Here is a 25327-nt window from a genome sequence, read left to right as displayed (position 1 = left end):
ACGTTTTGTGGGGATGTGAACTCTCTGGGTTTGTGCAATTCCCTAATGGGTTTCCTGATCTCTTTCTCAGGAGCATGTAGTGTTTTGCTCCCTCTGGTGTCTGGTTGTAGTATTGCAAGTTCTCTGGAGCAGCATCAAACCCGTCACTTTTTTTTTTTTTCCTGCAGAGCTCGGATTTTCAGTTTATTGCATGAAGAAGATACACTAGCCCAAGTTCAAAACTGACCCCCTAATGGTTCCATTATACAAGCTGTGAAGTTTTTAAACTTATGACAGGGGACAGAATGGAAATTCTACTCACTGCAAGGAAATCCTCACTTAAGCTTCAATGAGCCAGAAGCACTTAAAACCCATGAGCCTTCCACTGGTCATCCTCAGTCAGTCCAGTCTCTGTGAGGAATTGGGACATGTTTTTTTGCTGGTCGCCCCGTGGCTGAATTAACTCTCCACATTCTGAATGCTCCATTACAGTACCATTGCAGGCAAATTTCTCCTTGAACATCTTCACTAGTTTCTTTTTATTGTAATCATCAGCGAACCCTTGGACAGTAGTAAGGGTCTTCCTGCTGTTACTCTGTCGAATTCTTATATAGTTATAATCCTCAGTGCCAGTAGGAAGCAGAGCATCACTCTTACTTGCATCAGTAAACGGGTGGAGAGACTGGAGGTTCTGGATAGTGGAACTACAATGTGATTCCTTTTGTTCTGTGGGAAGGGCCAGCAGAAGGTGGTGGCAGGAGAAGGCAGGCAGGGGGCTCGAGGGGCAGCTGCCGAGTCCTCAGTGGTGGCTCGGTGACTGGTCCCCCTGACCTTTCTTTTGTTCTCTGTGGCCCCAGACATCTATGCTGTACTAGTTCCATCAGGGCTCTGAGTCAGGCAAGACAGAAACCAGTTCCCTGGGCAATCCCCCAAAAGCTGGAATGTGGGACAACTTATTTCACTCTTTTCTTTCCCTCCCAAGGGAGACACCATGAGTGAGGCACTGTCTCCTGATCATAACAAGCTGTGTCCCTGTCTGTGTGTGGTAGGGGAGGCACTCTGGTGTCACCAGAAGCCAATAAGCTCTCTGTTGTCCTCAGTGTCCCCCAGGCACCCAAGATGTACTGATTCTCTGTTAGCCTCTGGGACAGGGGAGACAGAAACCAGCCTCTTGGGCAGCCCCCTGAAAAGCTGGGATGTTGGATGTATGTCCTACTCTTGCCCTCCCAAAGGAGAAGTTGGGAGTTGGGCAAGTTCTCCTGTGGTAAGCTGTGCCCAGTTGGGGGAAGGGTTGGTGGAGTTTAAGTGAAATGACTTTTCTTACCTGTTTCAGTGCAGTGCTTCTTAGCTTTCAGCTTCCTGGGGTGTTGTGGCTTCCTAACTGGTTCCTGGAGTTCTCATAAAGACTTTTTGGACTATAGAGTGTTGTTAATTCATTGTGTTTGCAGCTTCCTAATCTGTGTGTGTCCAAACCTTGCGAATGTCATTTCCCAGCTCGGCACCTGTTTTGTAAATAAAGTTTTATTGGAACGTAGCCATGCTCATTTGTTCGCATATGATCAAGGGCTGATTTCACAAGGCGGTGACAGACTTGAGCAGTTGTGACACAGATCCCATGGCCCTGAAGCCTGATACATTTACTGCTAGGTCCTTTACAGGAAATGCTGGCTCACTCCTGAGGCATGTAAAAGATTGTCACTCATACACTTTGTAAAAAATATGACCAAAAAACAGCTGTATAAGAAGGTAATCAGAGTCTAGCCAAAAATGTAGAGAAACAAGTATCATATAATCATGTCAGGCAGTTCTTTTTTAAAAATATTCTATTTCTGGATTTACAATGTTTGTGGCATTTTCAGCTCTTTTTTTGTAATGGAGGTACTGGGGATTGAACCCAGGACTTCACACACGCTAAGCACATGCTCTACCACTGAGCTATATCCAACCCCCTTCAGCTCTTTAAAGTTTCTCATTGGTTATGATTTATTTTCTCACTCTAAAGATTCACTTTTATACCTAATTTTGTATTTGCAACATTTAAGTCTTTGAGGAGTCTCATAACCATATAATCTTCAAACCACACAGAACCAGGATCCACCTGGCTAAAAGACCTAAGGCAGTGCAGTTATACTTTAGAAAATAATTCCTATATTGCATACGGGAAAATTGTGTATTCCAGCTGAACTTGCTTGCAAGGACTTTAAAGTCTTATTACTGCACAAATGACAGCACCTGTGAAACCTTAAAGGCGCTGATCGTGTGGCAATGGATGACAATAAAACCACAACAGGGTGCAGCTGCTCAGACCAAAGTCAGAGGTCCTTGGAACTGTTACAACTGCCCTCGTTTCTAGAGAGCCCCTTCTCCTTTGCTAATTACAAAATGAGCAGCCGGCACTGCCCTCGTTCACCCCCACTGTGATGGGAACTTCAGTGGAAGGGGCATCCTTCCTCCCCACCTATGCCAGGCAGGCACCAAAGCCCACAAAGCCTTGGAGCTCCCGACTGCGAACAGCATGGGACCTATCAGAGGACCTCCTGCCTATGTCCCTTGACAGAGAGCAGGACCCACTCAGCCAGACGCCACTGGCTACCAGGATGGTGGTGTCAGTGAGGGGGCGCCCCTTCCCTAGAAGCTCGAGAGAGTGGCTGCAGGTGATTCCTGAGGCCCAGCCCTGCCAGTGCGTTTGCCTGGCCCACCTAGTACGTTCCAAATTCTCCTCCGTGGGCCCCAGGGGGCTGCACCCACAGCACATCACACTCCGCGGGGCCCCAGCAGGAAGGAAGTGGTGTGCTTTTCTCACTGTAAAGGGAAACTTTTCCCGGAAACCCTCCTCTTCCGGGTCTCGGGGTCACGTGCCCACTCTGAACCAATCACAGGAAAGCATGAAAGCTGAGCACCCCCCCCCTTCCAATTCCTCTCCCGGGATCCTGGTCTCCCAATACATCTGGTACAAGAAGCAATGGTGTGAGGTCAGGAGGCCTTCATGCTTTAAGAGTTTTGCAGGCCTCACGTGCAAATATTCCCACAGAAGTGACTCAGCCTCCATAAACGATTTGGCCCTACTGGCGTAACCCTGCAGAATCTTGGAAAGACCTCCGATGAGTCAGTAGGATAGTACAGAGCTCCGGGAAGAGTGAGGGTGGGCACTGCTGGCCCCTCAGGGTTCTCTGGGGATGCTCTGATGGTGGCTTCAGCAGCATTGATGGGTCAGCAGAAGGTGAGGGAGATCCTGGAAGCAGATGGACCCAGGTGCTAAGATAAAACCACTGGCCAGAAAAGGTCACTGTAGCAGAAAGCAGCACGCTTCAGATCTTGTCACTTCCACTGTCCCCTGCCTTAGAGACGGTGAACACCAGGGATGGGGAGCTGCCTGAGAACCAGTGGGAGAGGTGGGCTTGTTTCCAAAGCCAAGGGCATGTTTCTGTAAACAGCACACAGAATGACACACAGAATCTTAGTGCCCAAAGAAACCTTTGGGATTAACCAGTTCAGGGTTTGCAAAACTTTTTTTTGATGATAAAGAAATATATTTTATGCTGTAGAAGAGTGCATACACTCATATAAAACTTAACAGTGGGGGTGGGGAGAGTATAGGTCAGTGGTAGAGTGCATGTCGAGCATGCAGGAGGTCCTGGGTTCAATCCCCAGTACCTTCATTGTAAATTAATAAACCTAATTAACCCCTCCCAAATAAACAAATTAATTAAATTTTTAAAAGACTTCAAAAAAAAAAAAAAGAATGTAAAAAAGTAACCAACAAAATTAAAAAAAACAAAACATCAAAAAAGGTAACAATGGTTACACACAAACCATACTGACCCTTTGGTTCTTTTTTCCACAGTGGCTTTTCCATATTCCCATCAACACTGCCCAAACGTTCCCATCTCTCCAGCTTTCCGTGACAATTGGGGAAATCTAGATACTGAGTGGACACTGTCCATATTAAAGATTTGTAGTCAATTTGGTAGGCTTTGGTAATGGAATTGTTGTTATGTTAAAACTAGGGGGGAGCCTTGTGTTTTAGGAATATATTCCTCTGGTAGATTTCTGCAGTAATAGCTCCCAATGGATTCCTGCCCCCATTTCTATGTCCTTGTACATTTCTCTCCCCGTCCCACATTGATTCTGGGCTCGGCACTTGACTCGTTTTGGCAAATGGGACGTTAGCAAACTCAATACAAGCAGAGGCTTGGGGAGTGGTTGCATATTGGGGCTTGCCCTCTCTTGCCACTGGAAACTCATGGAATGCTGCCACTGACCATGACAGCAAGCCTGAGCTAGCCTACTGGAGGATCCACGTAGCCAACTGGGGCACCCTGGCCCACTGCCAGACCCGTGAGGCCGTCAAAGACTGTCCAACCACAATCAAGTCACACGAAGAGTGCCAGACAGGACCAACCGAAGAACCATCAGCTGGTCTCAGCCCAATCTGTCAACCCTTAGGATCTTGATCTAATAGATTATTGCTGTTTCAAGCAATGAGACAAGAATAGATAAGGAGTAGAATTTTGAAATATTTACAGATGAACGATGGAAGCTTAGGGATTTGCTTCAAAATAAGCTGGGAGTGGGGTATTCTTTCTACATTTGGTTATGTTTGAGATGGAAAGTTTCCACAATAAAAAATTCACAGAAAAGAAGAAAGGGAAGGGATGGAGGGAAGGAGAAAAGCGGGGAGGAAGGAAAGAAAGGAGGAAGGAAATGACCCTTCTGTCCATTAATAGATAAGACCATTAAGACCCAGAGAAGGACATCGATTTCTGTGACGTAACACAGCCAAGTTATAGCCAGATTCATTTCTGAGCAGACTTCCAACTGTTGGGTCAGGGCCTTTCCATCCCCTCGACGTGTTCGGAGGCAGGAAAGTTCTGTAGGAAAAGTGGTACAGGTAGGAATGGTTTCTTCTCTTTCTTGAGAAAAGCCTTGTGGCAGGTCTAAGACATGAGTAATGCTGAGACCTTTAACGACAAATGATCTTGATTTTTGGAGTGTATTGTTTATCTAGTGTTTGGGGAAGAAATACACGTTTGGTCATGTATGTGTGTGATGTTACGTAACAGTCAGGCTGGGAATATCTCCCTCCACGCCCCACCAGGCTGTTTGGCCCCAAAAGCTTGGTCTGTTTTCAAAGATGCGTAATAACCCTTGCAGGGATAACCAACATGGCCTCACACTGTGTCCAGATGGCGACACCAAGGAGTTTTCAAGTCCACATATTAACGTCGCCTCCTTCCCACACACACAAAATGAGCAAAGCTTTCATTAATCATCACATGGGAAAATTAAGCACTGCAATTAGATGTCTCTTGCCCCGGGATACATTGGGCATCTTTTTATCAGATGTTACTACATGAAACCACAGACTGCTCCTGGCCGTAAACAGACATTAAAGGAGGGTTACTTCAAGAAAAAGACCCTTCCAAGTCCTGTTAACCAGTGTCGGTCTCCCTGAGAACTTCTGAACCTCAGAACTCCGCTGGAGTTTACGGGGAGGAAGGAAGATTCTAAAAGGTGATAACTGGGCCTGTGACCAAAAAGTCAAATAAAAACAAAGGTCGACTCAATTGAAATCTTTCTCGTAACTCCGCCTTGCTTTTCCTGAGCGGTGTTTACTGAGAGATCCGCAGGCCTCTGCGTTTGTGTTCGATGATTTGTCTGAGGTCCTAGAGGATAGGAGCCAGCTGGCAGGGCTCGAGCTCTGGGAGGCCACGTTGTCACCAAGGAGAGGAAGTGGCAGGGACTGGCAGCCCTTGCTCTAGTGGCAAAAAAGGTGTTCAAATCCAGCCCTGCCGGGTGTAACCAGGGGAAGTGTCGTAGGGGGTTGGGGCGGGGGCTGGTTCTTCCTCCCCTGCGGGTCCTCTCGGATCCCTGTCCAACTCCCTAAGGGACACATTCAGAAGTTGCACAGATTTTTTCCTATGTAAGTGCCATTTATTGAACACATAAAGTTTTCGAAACAAAGGGTCAGTGGGTGGGATGGTGGTGTGTTTGGGAGCCCTGGCTGCAATTCATTTGCTGTTTTTTTCACTCCAAAACACCCATGCCTGGTTGACTTTGGTGCTGACTGGCTGAGGGCCTGCCTGGAGTGGTCTGGGGGACCCCTCCATCCCCACTTCCCCACAGGGAGAACTATGAGGAGAAAGGGTAGGCCTGGGGTCTGCAGCTCTGGCCGACTTGGCGCCTGGATGCCCAGGAGAGCAGCCCCTGACCGCTCTCCCGGGTGTCCTCTCCAGGTGCTGAAAATGTCACCTTTTACCAATTGCCTGTCTCAACTTTCCTTTCTTCCCATGCCCCCTCTCCCTCTCATCGTGGGAGTCTTTCATGTCCAACTATCCTTTTTTTAAAAGTTTAAAATTTTTTTTTGCGGGGAGGCAATTAGTTGTTTTTTGTTTTTTGGTGTTTTTTTGTTTGTTTGTTTCTAACGTTGGTACTGCAGATGGAACCCAGGACCTCATGCATGCTAAGTGTCCGCTCTTCCACTGAGTTCTACCCTCCCCCCTTTCAACTGTCCTCTTAAGTGGACTAGAGGAGGGCTTGTGAGCCAATGTCAGCCCTTCTGAGAGCCCAGAGGTGGTGGTGGTGGGTCCCAAATGCTGGCCAGTTAGGTGAGCTCCATGGGCCTGGGTTCAGATTAATGAGAAGTCCCCCAGACTTGACCGTGGTGGGGCACTGCTGCTGACTACACGCTGGACATGCATGAACGGTGATGTGGTCACTGCAGGGTTCCCACAGCAAAGTCCTCTCAAGCCTGGAGCCTTCGGGATGACCGTGGCAGTCCCTGAGACCCTCCAGGCCTCCTGCTTCCCAGGTGAGAAGCTCAGCTCAGGCCCAGCCTTCATAGAGGCCAGCCTCCCAAAGGCAGCGGACCGGCCAGCTCTTGCCAGGGTCACTGAAGGATGCAGACCGTGTCAGGGGTGCCGGGGAGGGAGAAGTATTCTCATGAGAGGCTTTGGAAAGTCTCTGGGCTAAGGTGAAATGTGGGTCAGGTGACCATGGGGTAGGGCTTTTCCAGGACCAGGCTTTCCAGGAGGTGCTCCAAAGCTGGAGAGCTCAGTGTGTTGGGAGATGGTAGAGCCTCAAGGCCCTGACCAATGGGGAAGTTTGCCAGATGTACAAGGATGAAGCGAGGGGCCCCTGACAGGGCAGGTCTGCTGAGTGGGAGACTGCTCAGAGGGACACCCAGGGACTGATGCCTGGAAGGCTCTGTCACCTCCATGGTCCCAGTGACCAGTCCTTGCCCCAGGACAGTACCTTCAGCTGGCCCTGGGGCACAGCCCACAGGGGCAGCCCTGCCAGGACTGCTGGGGTGGGGGACAATGTTTGGGCAGCTCTCGGCAGGGCCACTGGCAGGAGCAGGGCACAGTAGTAAACAGGCAAGCAAGCCGTTCAGGCATCAGACCCTCGGAGGCTTCCCTGGAGTAGACCCAGGGCCCCCCACAACTGTGCAGATCTGGGGATGTCGAAGAAGTGCTCGCAGAGGCGAGCTCAATGGCTGGGACTCCAGGCTGCGGAGGCCCGCGGCTGACACTAGAGGGCAGGGAGGGGTGGCAGGGACCACATCCCGGAGGGGAAGACCTCAGACTGGGTGGGATCTGAAGAAGTGCGGGCGTGCAGGGCGCCGTGGACCCATCAGGATGGTCCCACACGGAGAAAGGCGGTCGCGCCCCGGGAGTCCGGCTCCGCTGCGGGCAGGTCTCGGGCCCCGCCGGCTGGCTGTGGGCGGGGGTGGGGGGGGGAAGGGGCGCAGCTGTCCCGCATCCTCGGCGTCCTACGCGGAGGCCGCCTCCCGGTCCCGCGCCTGGCAGGGGCCTCGTGTCTCCGGGCTCCTTTTTGAGCCCCACGCTTGACCCACTTTCCCTCCCGCCCGCGGAGCCCTAGGCAGAGAACACACGCGGCCGCCGAGCAGGTGCCGGCGCCCCGGGCAGCTCCGCCCACCTCTGCCACCCCGGACGGAGGGAGGGAGAGGGCAAGGGGGAGAAGAAGGAGACAGGAGAGAGGAAAAGAGGGGTAGAGAGAAAGGGGATGGAGAGATGAAGATAAAGGGGGTGAGGTCCGGAGGCGGGTAGGGGAGGAAGGGGAGGCGGGAGAGGCAGGAGGAGGGAGAAGCAGGAGGAGGGGTAAGGGGGAGGAGGAGGGGCCGGGGATGGGAAGAGGGAAGAGGAGGGGCAGGATGGGGAGAAAGAGCAAGGGGGCCTGGAGGGAAGGAAAGGGGAGGAGAAAGAAAGGAAGAGGAAGGGAGAGAAGAAGGGGAGGAGGCGTGGGGGAAGGAGGAGGAGGATCGGAAAGGGCGGGAGGGGGAGGGGGTAGAGGAGGAGAAGGAGGCTGGAGGAGGGAGGGGGAGGGCAGGAGGAGGAGAGAGGCAAGGGGGAGGGGGAGGAGGGGTGAGTGGGAGGAAGATGGACTCCGGAGACCACACCCCTGCATCTTTCCCGGGCCCCAGGCCAGCCCTGGAGGAAATGAAATGGGTGACGGGTGCACCTGCCTTCTAGCGCCTAAGGGGTCCAGGGTTCAGACTGGTGCCTGATCCCCATCCCCTGCGTTCTGTCTGCCAGCCCCCTTCCCTCAAACAGCACCTGGCCCGCTGTTCGCACTAAGCCAGGTTAATGGACCCTGGATCCTCCTGAAGGCTGTGTATTTTTAGATGAGATCACTGTTCACCGAGTGACTGTGTCTACTTGGGGGACTTGGGCCCCAGGAGGTGGAGCAAAGCGCAGGGAAGGAAGGAGACTAGCGATGCTAGACGTCACGGCCCGGCACTGGGAGGCGCCCCCCTCCATGCACCCACCCCCTCCCCTACTCTTGGATGGCCCGTGGGACGGGAGAAAGGCCTTGTGTCCCAGGGCTCTGCCTGCTCAGCTCTTGTCCATCCGCCTACGTACTGCACCTATTAAGTACCTACCTACATGAGTTAGTACCTTTTAGAGAAAGCGGGAAGAATTTATCAGTAGACCCATTGTAAGAGGATGGACATCCACACTGACACTGACCCCCTTCCTCCATACTCACCCCCGCTTCCAGGCGACCACTGTGAACGGGCCAGTTTGTACAGTTTGGGGCACGTATCAACACGCAGGGATGCATATAAATGTGCTCTGTATAGGAATGAGGTCAGGGCATTATAGGACCCAGTGGGTAGTGAGTGTTCACCAAATGCCAAACACTGGGCTGAGTATTTTGCATTTATTAACTCTTTGGAGCCTCACAAAACGCTGAGTTTTGTTACTACTATTCCCATTTTTCATGTGAGGAGCTTCTCTGAGGCACAGAGAGGTTAAGCCACCTGCCCAGGCTCACACAGCAACCTAATGATAAAGTCCAGTTTGGAGCCTGGCTCGAGAGCCTGCAAGTTATCCAGTAGACTTTCCTACTTTTCTCTGCTTGTAGTTCCACGAATGGCTTTTCCACTAAGAACGGGCTCTTTTCTGCAACTAATGGAAGATTCCTAGAAGGGGAACTGTGCATTCGAGGTTTTGCTAGATGTTAGCTAAACCCTCTAAAACAGTGCAGGTCTTACATGCAGCTGGCGGGTCCAAGCTCCACCTTTGACCTCCTGTCCCCCTTCCCCGGACACATGCCCTTGCTTCTCCCCACCCCTGCCAGGGCTGGGGAAGAAGCCCACACAGGAAGTGGATCTGGAAGTGGGCATGGTGACATCTGAGCAGAGAATCCCAGTGATACAGGGAAATTGGGCGCGAAAGCATGGTCGTGTCCCAGGTCTTGAACGAGTCCCTGGGATGTGCCCAGTATTTTTATAACACTGAGGCTTGGCAGGAAGTGTAATACATCTTTCAATGTATGTTCTTTAATACAATTAAAAATCTTTAGGTAAATCTTCCAGAATTTGATTAAGTTTATGCCTTGATTATCTGTGATTTTTGTTGCCAGCTCCAAATGGTATCTAGTTCTTCATGATATATAGGAAAAGTACTGATTTTTCTGTGTTTTCTTTTTGTCTACTCACCATCTGACTGGTTCTAATATCCTGTTGAACCTCTTAAAGGATATTAATTATACTTACTTTAATGTCCTCTTCTGATTCCTATGTTATCCTGTTTTCTTCAGGATCTGTCTGGTTCTTCTTTAGCAAACTGTTGATTTCCTTCAAATGAATGGGGATTCTTGGTTGTCTGGTCCCATGTGTAAATGAGTGTCAGGACAGTGGTTCTCGATGTGAGGTCCGTGGACCCCTGGGGGGTTCCTGAGACTTTTTCTGGAGGCCACAAACTCAAAGTTATTTAATAGGAATACAAAGACATTTTTCTCTCCTGAGTGTTCAGCAGAGTTTCCCAGAGTCTACGTGATGTGTGACATCCTGACAGATTGAAATCAGAAGCAGATATGACAATCCAGCTGTCCATTAAGCCAGATGTTGTCAAGATTTGGAAAAATATAAAACAATGTCACTCTTCTTACTGAATAAACTGTTTTTAGAAGATAGCTATTTTCATAAATGTTCTGTTATTTGTGTCAATGTGTGATGGCTCTGTGATCATTTTTAAAGAAATGAGTAAATATTTAAAATGCTCCTGAGTTTTAACTTCTGTTATGATAGGTTTTCTCCATAGAAATAAAAGTTCTCTGGGGCCCTGGAGCAATCTGAACATGTTCAGGGTGTCCTGAGCCAAGCCTGCTTGGGAACTGTCTGTAGTCTTGACTGATCACTCTTGCTCTGTGGCACAAGTAAACCTCCCTTCTGTCAGGGACTGTCCACTCCAGTCACAGCCATGCTGCACCCCTGCGCCCGGGCACGTGGAGACAGGCAGGGAGGAACAAAGGGAGAGTGCCTTCTTGGAGCTCTGATCTGGGGACACCTGGCCTTTCATTTTGGATGCAGTTGCGGGATGGGGTGTCTGCTTCTCTCCTGGGGATGAACCTTGCAGCTCTCTGTCTAGTTTTAAAGCAGCACTCTGGCTGTCCCCTGGGAGCAAATGGGGCACTGGCTCAACTGCTTGGATGGCCCTTCAAGCCACTCTCTGCATCCATGTCCGATGGCCTGCACCTTCCCCCACAGCCAATGTGCCTCCCCTCTGGACAGGGGCGGGGGGGTCCCGCCTCTTGGGCTCCTCTGTGATATTGGGTTTCACCACTAATCTGACCTCATCTGCTCTTTCTCTCTCTTCTGGAAATCCCCCATGTTCCGGTCTGCTGGTGGCACTTTTTCTAGTTTTGCAGGGCTCCTAAGTATTTGTTGTTATACATATTCTGCTATTTCAGAGGCTCCGAGGATGTGTTGAATGAGCCATCTTGAGCCCAGTGTCAACGTTGTTGAATGAATGAATGAATGAGCAGGAGCTTATGGAGGAGCAGGAAGAGAGGGGCCTCTGTTTGTGTCAATGCTCCACTGAGATGGGGTTGCAGTGAGGGTCCCAGGGCGGACTGCTTAGACACGAAGACCCACTTGTGTCAGAGCATCTGTATGTGGTTCAGGTGGGGCCAGGTATGGGCTGTCCCTGTCGTGATCCAGGAGCTGAGGATGAGTGGAAATGCGGGGACAACACACAGAAAATTGTAGCAGATGGTCCCCTCCCTTTGGGCTTCATTTAGATGATGGATTTAAGCCTGGAGGCATAATTGCAAGAAGAAAAGAAAAGAAGGTGATTCCCACACTGGTTTCAATCCAGACTCTTCAGGAAAAGGGGTTGTATCTCCTGGGCACTGGGCCGATGTGAAGAGGGGGCGAGCAAGAAAGCATCTGGGGAAGTAGAGGGGCGTGTCTGGTATCTGACCATGGGTGGGGGATGCTGTGTGGGGGAGCCTGGGGAACATCGCCCTTCCTCTCTGCCCTGAGCCTGATTGGTTGATAACATCGCGTAGGTCATGGTTGCCTTCTCAAGAAAAGCAAACCCTTTAAAGATGTGGCCCCGACAGCTGCAGGGGGCCGGGGTGGCCCCAGAGCAAATCAGGGAAGGAAACTTAGGTTGCCTCACGTTTTATTGAAAAGAAAATGCTTTCATCCCGAAGCAAGAGCAGCTCTGTGTCTTGGCAAACACACAAAACCAAAGCAAACCCTGGGGGGGGGGGGTTGGGGGGGGGAGTCTGGCCACACCCTCAGGATATGGGAAAGGCTTTCTTCTCTATTTCAAATGGCCCTGTTTTGCCTTTTTTAGATGCACATGTTTATTTGGCCTGACTTTGAAATACCTCGGTGCAGCTGAAATAATTTAAGGCCGCCCTGTAAGAAGGACCACTTCCTGACCTTCTAAATGCAAACCCTTTGCTGGGGCCGCAGAGGGAGTGGTGGACACCTGAGGGTAAGCACCAGCCCGCCTCCCAGTGCACAGGGTGGTCCCTCTGTAGGAGGACTATGCAGGTGGGCGCTCCCGCAGGGAAAGCTATGACTATCCCAAGGGAGCAGCATTTGTCCAGGACCTGATGTATATGCCTGTCACCACCTCTGGGAGAGGGGTGAGGGACACACTTTTCAGGGGGCTAATAGGTGCATTCGACCTTTGACCCCAAATCCTAGAGCATCCCCCAGGATAGGGGCGCATGGGGACCCTGTGGTCCAGGGAAATCCCAGAGGTGCAGGGCATGCTGAAATCTGTGATGGAGACGAACAAGTCTGCAAAGCACTGCAGTGAGGATGAAATTAGTAAGATGCCTAGAAAATACGATTCCGGATGAGTGTGTGTGCTTGCGATGCATGGCTTGGCTAATGGTTGGACTCGGCTCACCGCCCTCCATCTACACTCACTGAGTAGGGCTCACTGACCCGAGGATTCGCGGTGGGTCACTCCTCACCAATGCCAGGGGGTGCCCTGACATGACCCCCATTCTATAGATGAGAAAACTGAGTATCTGAGTTAAGTCAAAACAGGAGCCTCAGCCCGCCAGCTGCCAGAGCCTGGCCATCCCTGGAGGTCCTGTGACTCTAGGCCTGAGCCAGCACTGCCCCTCGGTGTGCGGGGCGCCCCCTGCTGGCCTCGCCGGGTGTGCGCAGGGCCGGGTGCTTCTCCCCGCTGGGTTATGCATGGTTGGGGCTGTCCTGGGCGTAGGATCTCAGCAGTGCCTCCCGGGTGGGCAGTAGCCCTGGCTCTGGCCCTTTGTTCCCGCCTCACCTGCTCCCTCCTGCCTCCAGCTCCTTGCATGTGCGGCTCAGTCTCCCTGTCCGTGGGGTCTGGGCAGCTCCCACTGGGGTCAGTGCTCAGTGCAAGCGTTCCTTCTCTGGACTAAGCCGGGAGCCTGCCCTCCGTGGACCACCGACCTCCACATCGCAGAGGATGTCTGCTCACCATCATCCCAGCCCCCAGTGCAGGTCCTGGCACAAAGTAGCTGCTCACTAGTTTGTGGTATACCGTGGGGCCGGATGGAGAAAGCTGAGCAGAAATGGGGGGTGAGCAGGAGGCTGGGGGACAGGGAGCTGGAGTGGCCTCCAGCACGTCCAGCCTTGCAGGAGAGTATGAGACACCCACCTGTCTGGCCTCCCACCTTCCACTCCAGCTGCTGGAGTGCTTGAAGCTGGCTTAGGCCCCTGGTCTGAGACTGTCCGCTTGCGATGCCAGCGGTTGGGGCCGTGTATAGGGGCAGTTCCTTGCAGAGCTCCGTGGCTGACCGTGGTGTGCAGAGCTGCTGTCAGACACCTTTTTATGTGGCAACTTTCCCATCTGTGGGACATCGCTTCTTGGAGATGCACTGGACACCATGCCTTAAAGGGGGCTCTCAGGATTGGAGGCTTGATATTACAAAACTGGAGGCCATGAATAACATAATCGATTGATTCTACCAGATAAGAGCCAAATATTTCCGCCTGGAAGAAAACATCTGATTCAAGTAAAAAAGCGGGGGTAGGGGATGGGGGTGGGTGGGGGAGGTAATAGCTCAGTGGTAGAGTGCATGCTCAGCATGCATGAGGTCCTGGGTTCAATCCCCAGTACCCCCATTAAAACAAACAAACAAACCTAATTACCCCTCCCTCATAAATGAAAAAGGCAAACGATAAGCTGAGAATAAAATTAAGGTATATCCCTAAAATGGAATTGTCGTACAGTCATTAAAAGAATAAGGTGTGTTTGTGTCTATAATATGAAGACAGTAGCCTATGGATAATCATCTGTTCATCTGATGTTGCAGGCACTGGCTGCTATAAATCAGTGAGAAAAAACCAAGATGGGCCAAGCCCCAACCTTTGATAACCACTGTCCTTGAGGGACAGTTAGGGCACGTGAATCAGAACTACACACACGTGTCCTCCAATCTAGGGATCCCACTGTCAGACTTTGTCCTGGAAGTGTTCTTGCACACATGTGCAAGGGCCTTTATCACAAGGCTCATGGAAGCATCGCCTGTGATTGTAAAAGGGTGGGAACAACTGAAATACTAACCATGATAATATTAACTCAATTAGGGCATGTTCTCTAGTATGAAATTATCAGCCAGTCATTAAAAAAAACATAACAAAACTGTTTCTACAGAGAGCGACAGGGTAAAGTCAAACCTTTCCCATTCCGATCAGCCTCAGAGGGGCTGTGTTTATTTCTTCCTTCCTGCAGCCATTCACAGGTGGGTCTGGTCAGGATGTTCCCTGTGAGCTAAACAAAGGTATTTTATCTTAACACTCATTACCTGGGAGGCAGGGTTCCCAGAGATGGGCCATTATGTATATTTTAAGCTTATAGGCAACATCCCTTTAGTGATTAGCTTGTAGCAAAAGCAAAAGAATACAAAGTTAAAGAAGTAGATCCAATATGGAGTCAGATTTGTTTTTCCCTATTACATAGAAGGGTGGATTATGAGAAAGGATATATTCTGTTCGGTTCTTCAATATTCCTGGTAATGTAAATGCTATATTTTTTACATTTGCATTCTTTTTTATGGAAGCATAGTCAGTTTACAATGTTGTGTCAGTTTCTGATGATAAACACTGACTATTAATTGAACCCAAAGTTGTGATGTAAAGATACATTAGGATGATGGATGAGGGAGGAAGGTGGGAGCACAGTGGACTACAAGTGTCAAATCCTCCACAATTATAATATAAAGTCAAAACTAATATCAAAAGATAATAAAAATTTAAGAAGCACATATCCTTATTTTTTCAGAAGAAAATATAAAAAATGAACTATGTAACCCCTACAGAGTGGGACAACGGAATAAGAGAGACAAGTGGTGGGTAAGGGGGGAAGGGAGGGAGGGTATAGTTCAGTGGCAGAGTGTGTGCTTAGCATGCAGAAGGTCCTGGGTTCAATCCCCAGTGCCTCCACTAAAAAATCAATCAATCAACCAACCAATCAATCAATCAATCTAATCACCTCCCTCCAAAATTAAAAAAAAAAAGTCATTTGGAAAAAAGAGAGGGAGAGGCAGAGGATGGCCTCATTTCACCATGAGCCTCAAATATTTGAATTGCACCCTACACATGGGGATCACTTTTGCAAAAATTAAAACTTAATCAGAAAAGGAGAAGGAAGTGCCCATGCTTGTCCACTGTCTCAGCTGGTGTGTTACAGAGCAAGACGCAGGGACCGGAGTCGGGGTGGTCAGCAGCAGGAGGGTGCAGGAGACTCTGGGGGATAGGCATTTATCAAATGGAAGTGATCTGTGTCTGGTAGGGGCCCTGGGGGCAGAAGTCCTGGGCCTGAGCAATGGGTGGGAGCCCTTCTCTTTGCGGGAAGTCTTGTCCAAGGATAAAACCACTGGATTTGTTGATAAGATACAGCCTCCCAAACACTACCAGTCAGTGGCACTGGGACGGAGGGAAGAGCTCACGACTGGACTCAGAGAATGATGGTCCTCAGGCAGACTGGAGAAGGTGGCAGCATGGCTCCCCTGTGGTGGGATCGGAAGGGTGCATGGAAGAAGAGCTCAGGAATCGAGAAGAGTTAGAAAATGAGGCTGAGCTAGCATGGGGGAGGGGAGCAAGGTCAAGTCTCCTTCTCAGCCCAGTCCCTGATGGACTATGAGATTCCCTGGTTCTCCAGGTTACCTGGCACCCTGGTCAATGGGGCTTTGCCCTCCCCTCTATCATGGTCTATGCTGGCCCCTGTTGGTGTCTCTTCCTGAGCCAGGGCCAGAGGGCTGGAGGGGGATGGGGGGGCTGGTGAGGACAGAGAAGTGGGGAGAAGAACAGAGGGCACACTGCTGGAAGCTGTGAGGGAACGGAGCTCCTCTCTGACTCAGAGAGCCAGGAGATCGAGATGCAGTTGGGATATGAGCTAGTTACTCATTGCTGCGTAACAAATGTCCACCCACCTGAACAGCTTAAAAGAACAAACATGCATCACTGCACAAGTTTCTGAAGGTAAGGAATCTGGGGGCTGCGGAGTTTATGGTCCAGCAAACAGAACAGACATGAGTCTGAGTGTGTCACAGATAAATTCACAGTTGCAAATGACAAACATGGATATGAAAGGAAGTGCAGGATGGAATGAGATACCAGAGTCTGGCTTGGCTGGGGGCCCAGGAAGAACCTCTGAGGAGGAGGGCAGGCAGCAGGGGATAATTCCTGGTTGTCACCGGGATTGGAGGACAAAAGTGAGCCCAAACCTCTTATTTACATTCAGGCTAATATTAGCTCGAGAGGCATGTGAATAATTTACTTTTTATCACAAATGTGGTTAATCCTGAAGGGTAAAGAGGAAAAGATCGAGACCCAAACTGAACAATAAACCTTCAGTGATGTGTTTCTGCAACCAGCAAGGTGTCTTCTCATCGGAACAGCAGAATCACCCAGAAACAAGCGTCTAATTATAGCAGCGCCATCTGCGGCGCTAAAAGAAGGATGATTATCAACACTATCTTTCAGGTTTTTCACTCAGTCGGAACAATTTGCTAAAAATAATCTGTACTGTATCCGCAACGCCCCCAGACAATGTGTGTTTTCCCATCACTGCAGCCTGCCCGCTCCCCACGGGCCCCCGGGAACTGAGGAGGGCGTTAGACGCTGCTCACAGCCCTGTTCTTGGGTTGGCTGGGTGTCATTGTTGTTCCAGGCTTTTGTCACTGGAGCAGTGGAATATAGGGGGAGGGGGGATGGAAAGTTAAGACTGGATCCCAGCCAGCAGTGGAAGGCCCCATAGACACCAGGGTGGGTGGGAGCTAAGTGCCTCTCCCAAGGGCCTTCCAAGGGTTTCAGGGCTTAAGGCCAATTCGCAGTTCCTGGAATCCTGCTGGGTCCAGGGAGGTGGACCCCACATGCGCATAAGGGCTGTAAGTCAGACACCAATTCACTTGTCCAAGGAGAGGTTCCCTTCTAGGTCATGTCCCCCAGGGCACCCCTTCCTGGATTCACAATTACAGTAAGTCTACAGGGTCACCAAGAAGCCCAGTGAGCATGGAGACTGAGCTCAGAAAGGCAGGTGGCTTGATTGTGGCACTTCATCCTAGTCATCGCCCCACACTTGGCCTGTACTGTAGAACCTGCATGTGAATTAGAAAAAAGGTGGACCTGATCTAACCCAGGGACCAGTCAGAAGAGTAGAACGTGCACCGGACGGACTTCAGATCCAACTTGCCTCCTGGGCCAGGAAACTTTGAATAGTGTACGACCTGCACAGCTGTCCATGGTCCTCTGTGGTTGCCATGGGTGTAAGAATTCATTTATGCCCCATAGTACCAATGGCCTCTTCAGGCCAGAAGAGCCCCTGCCTCAGACTCAGGGAGGCTTTTCCCTGAACAGGGCAGGATGGACATCACCAGTGCTGCCCACTGGACTTCCTTAGGGTCTAGGCAACGGTGACTTTATGTTGATTTGTAAGTTTTTAAGTATCATTTGCAAACTGTATCTTGGGGTTCTCTAGCATTTCCAGGGGGTGCTCTAGGCTGACTGAGTTGGGGAGCAGGTTGAGTAATGAGGGTTCTGGATCTTCCATCCCTGCTTCAATCAGGAGAGCTCTCTCTCTCTTCCTCACTTGGTGGACTACTATGGAAAATTTATTTTGGAAGAAGAATTTCACAGGACAACTGCCTAAACTAATATTTTCTACTCAGGGGAAAGGCCTTTTGAGAGTGACAGTGAAATATGGACCAAGGGACTTTATGACCAGATGGCTCTTATTGAAGGGAGTTGGAAAGTGATCACAGTTGAAGGCTCCAGGTGGGAGAAGGAATGACGAGCAACAAAAGTACAAATAAATGCAACCGTGGATTGTACAAATCAGCATGAATAATGTCTGGTGGGGTTGAGAAAATCAGAACAGAATTAAAGTTCTAGGCAGGATAACACCCAAGTCAAGAGGAGTTACGTGGAGTTCAAATGTCCAAGGTCCTTGTTCTTTCTGGGTGAGAGGTAAAGGTATTGCATTCAGATTTTTATAGATTAAGAATTCATGGGTGGGAGAGGGGGGAGGGTGTAGCTCAGTGGTAGAGCATGTGCTTAGCATGCACGAGGTCCTGGGTTCAATCCCCAGTCCCTCCATTAAAAAAAAAAAAAAGAATTCACAGGTGAAGGGTGATGTCCTGGGGATGTCATGGTGACTATAGCTAATAATGCTGTGTGGTCTGTTTGAAAATCGCTAAGACTAAGATCTTAAAAGTTCTCATCACAAGAAAAAAACTGGTAACTATGGATGATGATGGATGTTCACTAGACTTACCGTGGTGATTATCTGATAATATACACGTAGATTGAATCATTATGTTCCAACCCTGAAACTAATATGTTATACTTCAATTATATCTCAGTTTTTAAAAAGGAATTCATGGCATAATTTCTAGGGTATTCACTAAAAGATTAGAGCAAGGGTATGAATGAAAAAAAAAGTATTCTTAAAAAAGGGGAGGAAAAGAAACCATTTTTTATGCTAAATTCACACCCAAATATATCAACATTTTATATATCAATTATATATATATTAATTAAACATATATCAAAATATATGTTTTAAATGCTTTTTAATCTATATATGTACAGACATTTTAAATATTCTAGCTAAAAGGCAAAGATTCTCAGTCTAGTTTTTAAAAGTACAGCTATTTGCTTTTTAATGAGAGACTTCTAAAACATAAGATTACGGAACAGCAGAGAATGAAAGGTTGAAAAAGATACATATATCTGTAGCTACAAAGAGAGGGGTGTCCTTATATTAATATCATATGAGAATATTTTGGTGGAAGCATTATTAGTGGCAGAGAGTCAAGTAATAATAAAAAAAGTTGAGGGTCAGCAGTGCACGATCCCCCAAATGGCTCATCCTTCCGATCTCCATCCTCTGTTGCTCAGGCACCCAGGCAGTGCGGGCTGAGGAGGTCTGACATCTGCTGGCCAAGTCATCCTGTCCACTCGGTTGTTCATGCCTCACTGGGGCGAATACAAAGACCCTCGTACTCTGCTCACTCCTGGCCAGTCCAGTCACATGCCTCTTCCCCAGGTCTCCTCATCCCTGAACTTCCAGTTCACTCCTTCCAGGCTCCTGACTGACCAGCTAAGCAAGTCCCTGCAGCGCACGAATCCGTGTATCTCCTCACCTTGGGGCGCTTTTCTGGATGCGCAAAGTGGATGGCCAGGTGCACTGCGTGATGCTCTGTCCCTGACGAGGATTCTCACACCCCGGCTCGGAGCTGTGAGCAGATGCTGTCCATCCTTGTCCCCCTTGACATACGGAGCAGATCTGTTCATGAACCAAGCTTGGGCTTTTTTGTCCTTAGTTGACTCCTCATGGAAACCCCCATGAGATCATGGTGGGAGGTGAGGGACAGGGGTCAGTGCGCAAAGGCAGATGACATAGGACCTGGACCACTGCTTGTGGTGCGTCTAGCCCAAGGATCAAAGCTGCCCTGTCTGGCTCCTGTACAGCCCCTCCATATTGGGGAGCCACTTAAAACTCCTCCAAACCAGAAACTTTCTGCACTAGCTGATAAATGGGTCAGAGCAGTTCCGAAGTGTGAAGGCCCCAGAAGGCCTACTAAGCATTGTGCTTTTTCCTTAGAGGCAGGAAGTTTAAGGTACAATAACTCTCCCTTTATTTGGAGGAGTGACCCATCATGCCCTAGACTACTGGGTCCCTAAAAACACCGCAAGTGGGCCAGGCCTCAAAGTCTTTGTAGGGCTGGTCTCCCATCCTCCAGAGAACATGTGTCCTGCCATGGCATCAAGGGTACTGTCCCTTCCTGCCCCTAGGGTCTGGTTGACATGACATCATAAGATAGTAGACCAGCTGGCTGTTCTGCAGAAGGTTCATACAATCAGATCCCGGTCCTGCAGATTGTATTCGAACAAAGAGCAGGAGAATCAACACAGCCTTGGGGGCAAAACTTCACCCCCACTGCTCTTGGGAGCCCTATTCTGTGATAACATCTCCTACCACCAGGCCTGGCTGCCCTGCTGAGGACGCCACCACTGAGCTTCTTAACGATGCCAGGACTCCCCTCACCAGTGAATTCCTTATCATCTTGGTAAGTGTCCTCCAGCCCTTCCAAGGAGCATAGTCAGATGCTGGGTTTTCCAATCTCTTAGAGTAGACCAATTCTTTTGTTTTTGTTTTTGTTTTTTATTGAAGTATAGTTGATTTGACGTGTTAATTTCAGGTGTACAGCAAAATGATTTAGTTATATATGTTTGTGTATGTGTATATATATGTATATATATTTATAAGTTCTTTTCAGATTCTTTTTCATCACAGATTATTATAAGATACTGAATATAGCTCCCTGCTATGCAGTAGGTCTTTGTTGTTTATCTGCTTTATATACAGTAGTTTGTATCTCCTAATCCCAAGCTCCTTATTTATCCCTCCCCTATCCCCTTTGGTGACCATGAATTTGTTTTCTATGTCTCTGAGCCTTGCAGGCTACCTCTCTGAGCCTTTGATCTTTCCTCCACCGTCTGCCCTGCAAGTTCTGGCATTGCTTTTCCACTGCCGATTTCTTTAAAAACTAGGCCATTTGCTGCTTTTTTCAAGCTTCCAAGAGCCATCCCAGAAGGAATCATCCTAGGACACATTCCAGAATGTTGAGTTCTTTTTCTTTTTTTTTTTTCTTTTTTTAATTGAAGTATAATCATTTATAATGTGTCAAGTTCTGGTGTACAGCACAATGTCCCAGTCATGCATATAAATCAAGATGTTGGGTTCTGTGTAATGGCCGAATGCCCTCATATCAACGAATCTGTCTTATCCTGCTTACTCTTCTGCCCACCTTGGACCAACCCTTAGGTCTGCATCAGGCAGTTTCAGTGGCGACTTTGGTATGTAATTCTTCTCTTTCCTGAGCAGGCCAGCAAAAGTCAGGGCCCAAATAGGGAAGGGCTGGGGATCGACACCTGGGATGGAGATATTGGGACTTGAGACCCTTGAGTCCCAGATTACCCTGTACCCCTCCTGGGCTCCCGTGGGTTTCACTCCCACTTGTTGAAGAAGGAGCGCTCATCCATTGCTTGAAGACTGCACAGGCCTCACAGGAGGCAAATGCCTTTTAAGATCATGCTGGCTCTTCTCCGGGACTAGCCCTACCCCACCTCCTGGGCACCAGACCAATAACCAGAGCCTGGTGGCAGGCAACACGAACCAAAGGGATGACTCAGCAGAAAGGGCCTTTACTAGAAGGACCCCAGGAAGCAAGGCTGCAGAACCAAGCTTGGAAAACACCCAGGAACCAAGGGAGCATGGGAGCAGGCACATGAGTGTGGCTGCACCTCTGGAGCTGGCCAGACAGGATGCTGTTAGTGCTTGAACTGCTCGGGCAGCCCATTGCCTGCCCGTGTCTGGATTCTAGCCGTCCCTGTGCGACATCACCTCTCACTGTGAGCCCAAGCCCCATGCAGGGGCGTCCCGGTGCCAGAGCTCAGGTCACAAGCCCGGCTGGGTGGATGGGCAGGTAAGGAAGGATGGTCTTGCTGCTTTGGCTTCAGAAGTCACCTCCCACCCAACTCCCACCATGGGGAAATTCCCTGCCGACGCAGGAGGAGATTTGGGTGATGGCCATGTAAAGACAAATGCCCCTCACCTGTGGTTAGGGGAGAGGGAATGCAGGTCGGGGATGATGGACTCTTCCCTCAGATCTGCCGTCAGGGCACATGCATGTTGGCAACCCCATTGTTTTAGAATATGGTCCTTCCTTGGGAGATGTTTTTTTACACAATGAGAGCAACCCAGACTTCCTCCAGAGGAGTACGATGTGGGAATCTAGTCGGTGGGTGCAGAGGGATGGGGAAAGATACCAAACCCTTTTCAGCACCCTAGAATCACCCTGTGGTTGGCAGCGTGGGGGACTTCTCACTGTCTTTGAGCTTGAGGGTGATCCTGCCGGACGCCATGCTGTTGGGTTGGAATATGGACGGACACACACCATCCCTGGGAGCTCCTGTGGCAGGGGGTCCAAGAATACATCCATGTAGGGCATCCAGGTGAAACTGATACAGAAAAAATGGGGCATGAGAGGATGGCCATGTCCCAGGTCTCAGGCGAGTCCTTGGGATACGCCCCATCAAGTGAGGTTCCTTGGCTACATGCAGGAAAGAATTCAAGAGTGAGCCATAGTTGAGTAAAAGTAGATTTACTCAGAGAGATGCACACTCCATAGACAGGGTGCAGGCCATCTCACTCAGAAGGGAGAGTGGCCACGAGGTGTGGGGTTGTTAGTTTTTATGGGCTTGGTAACTTCATATTCTAACAAGTGGGAGGGTTATTTCAACTACTTTGGGGAAGGGGCTGGGATTCCCAGGAATTGGGTCATCACCCACTTTTTGACCTTTTATGGTCAGCCTTGAAACTGTCATGGCACCTATGGGAGTACCAGGGTGGCCCCTGCAGGTGCCTGCTCAGTTTGGGAGTGGCCATCATGGCAATTCTGTACAGAAATGTCTGCATTGCTGAGTCTTCAAGATGCCACCAACCCACAGCCTTACAGGCTTTGCTGGGAAATGTCAACAGGATGGTGGTGCAGCCCTGGATCTTGGAGGAACACTGGATGCTTTCCGTGCAATCTCCTCATTGCACAACTGACAGATCAATGTTCTGCAGAGGCTCAGGGCTGCTCCAGGGTCTCACTGGGTGAGTCACTGAGAAAATAGGACAAGAGCATACATCCTGACTCCCTCCAGAGCCTCAGGGTCCCTCTCCACCCTGCTGAGAAAGAAAACATGACTTTCGCTCTGCCTAGCGCTTTGTAAAGTATAAGTAAATATATATATATATATTTCAAACTTACAACTGCATTTAATAATCCAAACAACCCATTCTGCCTTGAGCACACTAGGCCTGTCTGAGTCCTGTTGAACTTGACAGTCTGTGTCATGTGACACGACCTCAAGACAGAGCCTCCTCTGAAGAGCGTCATGGTAAGACACTTCCATGAAATTTGCCTTGCCCATGTCAGGTGTCCCCTCAACCCAATTCCATAACTAAGGGAACTGAATGGTGCATCACTGGGCTGTCAGAAGGAAGACTGGTGGCCAAATGGCCACCTGATGCCTGCTTTGTGGGAGCTACATCCATGGATGGACATTTGCTTGTTTAACAGAAGTGTTTTGGGCACCTACTCATGCAGTAGCTGACAGGCAGGTGGAGCAGGCAGAGAAAGGTGGATACAGAGGGCCAAGTCCTCCAGATGGAGGCCAACAAGGGGAGGAAGGAAGGTTGGCTTTGGGGACTCAGCCAGGGGCTAAAGGAGGAAGGTGCAGAACCCAGCCCCAACCTGGCACACAGCAGATTCTCGGTGACTTGGGGCCAGCATGGACAGGCTTGGCTTGCTCTCTGGTGTCTCTCTCTGGAGCCTTTTAGCATGTGGCTGATGTGGGCCCCACAGAGGCCACTGTGGGACATGAATGTCCAGGGCCAGAGAGGATGATAGGTATGGAAGAAGCAAGAAATGTCCTTCTACCTGAAGCTAAGATGGGATGTTGTTATTGTGGGCTGATAATGATGGTGATGATGGTAGGGATGGTGGTGGTAGTGGTGATGATGATGGTGGGATGGTAGTGATAATGATGGTAGTGATGATGATGGTGGTGGTAGCGATGATGTGATGAGGATGAAGCTGCTGCTGCTGATGAGATGGTAGTGATTATGATTGTAATACAAACGGTGGTGGTGATGATGATGGTGGGATGGTAATGGTGATGATGGTGGTGGTGATGGTGATGATTGTAGTGATGATGACAGTAGTGATAATGGTAGTGATGTTGATGGTGATGATAGTGATGATGTTTGTGGTGATGATGACAATAGTGATTATCATGATACTGACGGTGGTGGTGATGATGGTGGTGGGATGCTAATGGTGATGATGGTGATGACTGTAGTGACGATAATGGTGGTGATAATGGTAGTGATGACGATGGTGATGAAAGCAATGATGGTTGTGGTGATCATGACAATAGTGATTGTGATGATGGTGATGATGGTGCTGGTGGGGGTAACGATGGTGATGATGGTTGTGGTGATGATGACAACAGTGATGATGATGATGGTGATGACACACAAATTCATAGGCTTGGTGAAGACAATCATCTGACACCTTTTTTGACTCCCACCTGTTAGTTCGAGATGTTACCATGAAAGCTTTGGACTCTGACTCCACAGTCTTCCGCTTCTGGTAAAGGACAACTGTCCCAGGGAGGCAGAATTCTGTTATGGTTCAGTAGCCACTTACCCTCCAGTGTGGCTGGGCTCATGGTCTTTCAGGAAGGTGTGCTTTGCTGGGGAAGTTGGCAAAAAGTGGTCTTCAGAGGAGAAATAGCAGAGTTCAGGAAGATTCTCTGCCCTGTGGGAACCCCTGAGCTGCGGCCCAGGTGCCTCTCCACACTCCTCACTCCTTTATCACTCCACCCTTCATCTGTGACTGGCCTGAACACCAAACAGTGTGCTGAATAGAGAAGCTTCTGGAATCCCTTACTGGCCCTGAGCCCTTCCAAACTGACCTCACGAGGCCAGGCAGAGGGATAGGCTGGCTGCCCCTGGGCTGCTCTTGTGTTACCCCTGTAGGTTTTAAGTTAGCTAAAAATGCGATGTTTCCATATTTAAGAAAATTGGTTTTCTACAACATCTAGAAAAACTGGAAGATTCGGCGTTCCCACAGGCAACCATTGGCAGAAGCCCGGGAACTGCCTGGCTGAGCCTGGTTCACTCCCAGACCCAGCAGCCAGAGAACTCACATTTTTTATTTTATGCCGCTGTTTTGGGGTGGTTTATTATGTGGCAAGAAATAAATGATACAATGGCCACAGCTGTCTAAACCACCTCCCTCAAATCTTGGCAGGTCAAGGGCGATCCCTTAAATTTCCCCATTCGTGTTGGGATCTGCCAAACTCCTCAGAAAGTAAAGCAATTACAGCTCTCCGCCCCGTGATCCACCGGCCAGGATGAAAGGAGATTAGGGCGGGAGTCCTGGGCTGGGTGTGGCCCCTGTCCTCCCGTGTGAGGGGTCTGATGTTAAGTAACCAAGGAACACCCACATCCTCTTTCTTCCCACCTCG

General features: G+C 49.6%; 1 protein-coding gene across 1 annotated transcript; it reads right to left on the bottom strand.

The window, feature by feature from the left end:
• Positions 1-343: 343 nt before the first annotated feature.
• LOC135319550 (eukaryotic translation initiation factor 1-like) lies at positions 344-24090 on the bottom strand. The gene is made up of 3 exons (XM_064480480.1): positions 23936-24090; positions 15905-15996; positions 344-705 (listed from the first exon to the last, which is right to left on the bottom strand). The coding sequence occupies exons 1-3, from the start codon at positions 24088-24090 to the stop codon at positions 344-346; spliced, it is 609 nt and encodes a 202-aa protein (XP_064336550.1).
• Between the last annotated feature and the right edge of the window lie 1237 nt (positions 24091-25327).

The sequence above is a fragment of the Camelus dromedarius genome, chromosome 29 (assembly GCF_036321535.1).
Source record: "Camelus dromedarius isolate mCamDro1 chromosome 29, mCamDro1.pat, whole genome shotgun sequence".
In the NCBI taxonomy this organism is placed as follows: Eukaryota; Metazoa; Chordata; class Mammalia; order Artiodactyla; family Camelidae; genus Camelus; species Camelus dromedarius.
This window is presented reverse-complemented; position numbering and strand designations above follow the sequence as displayed.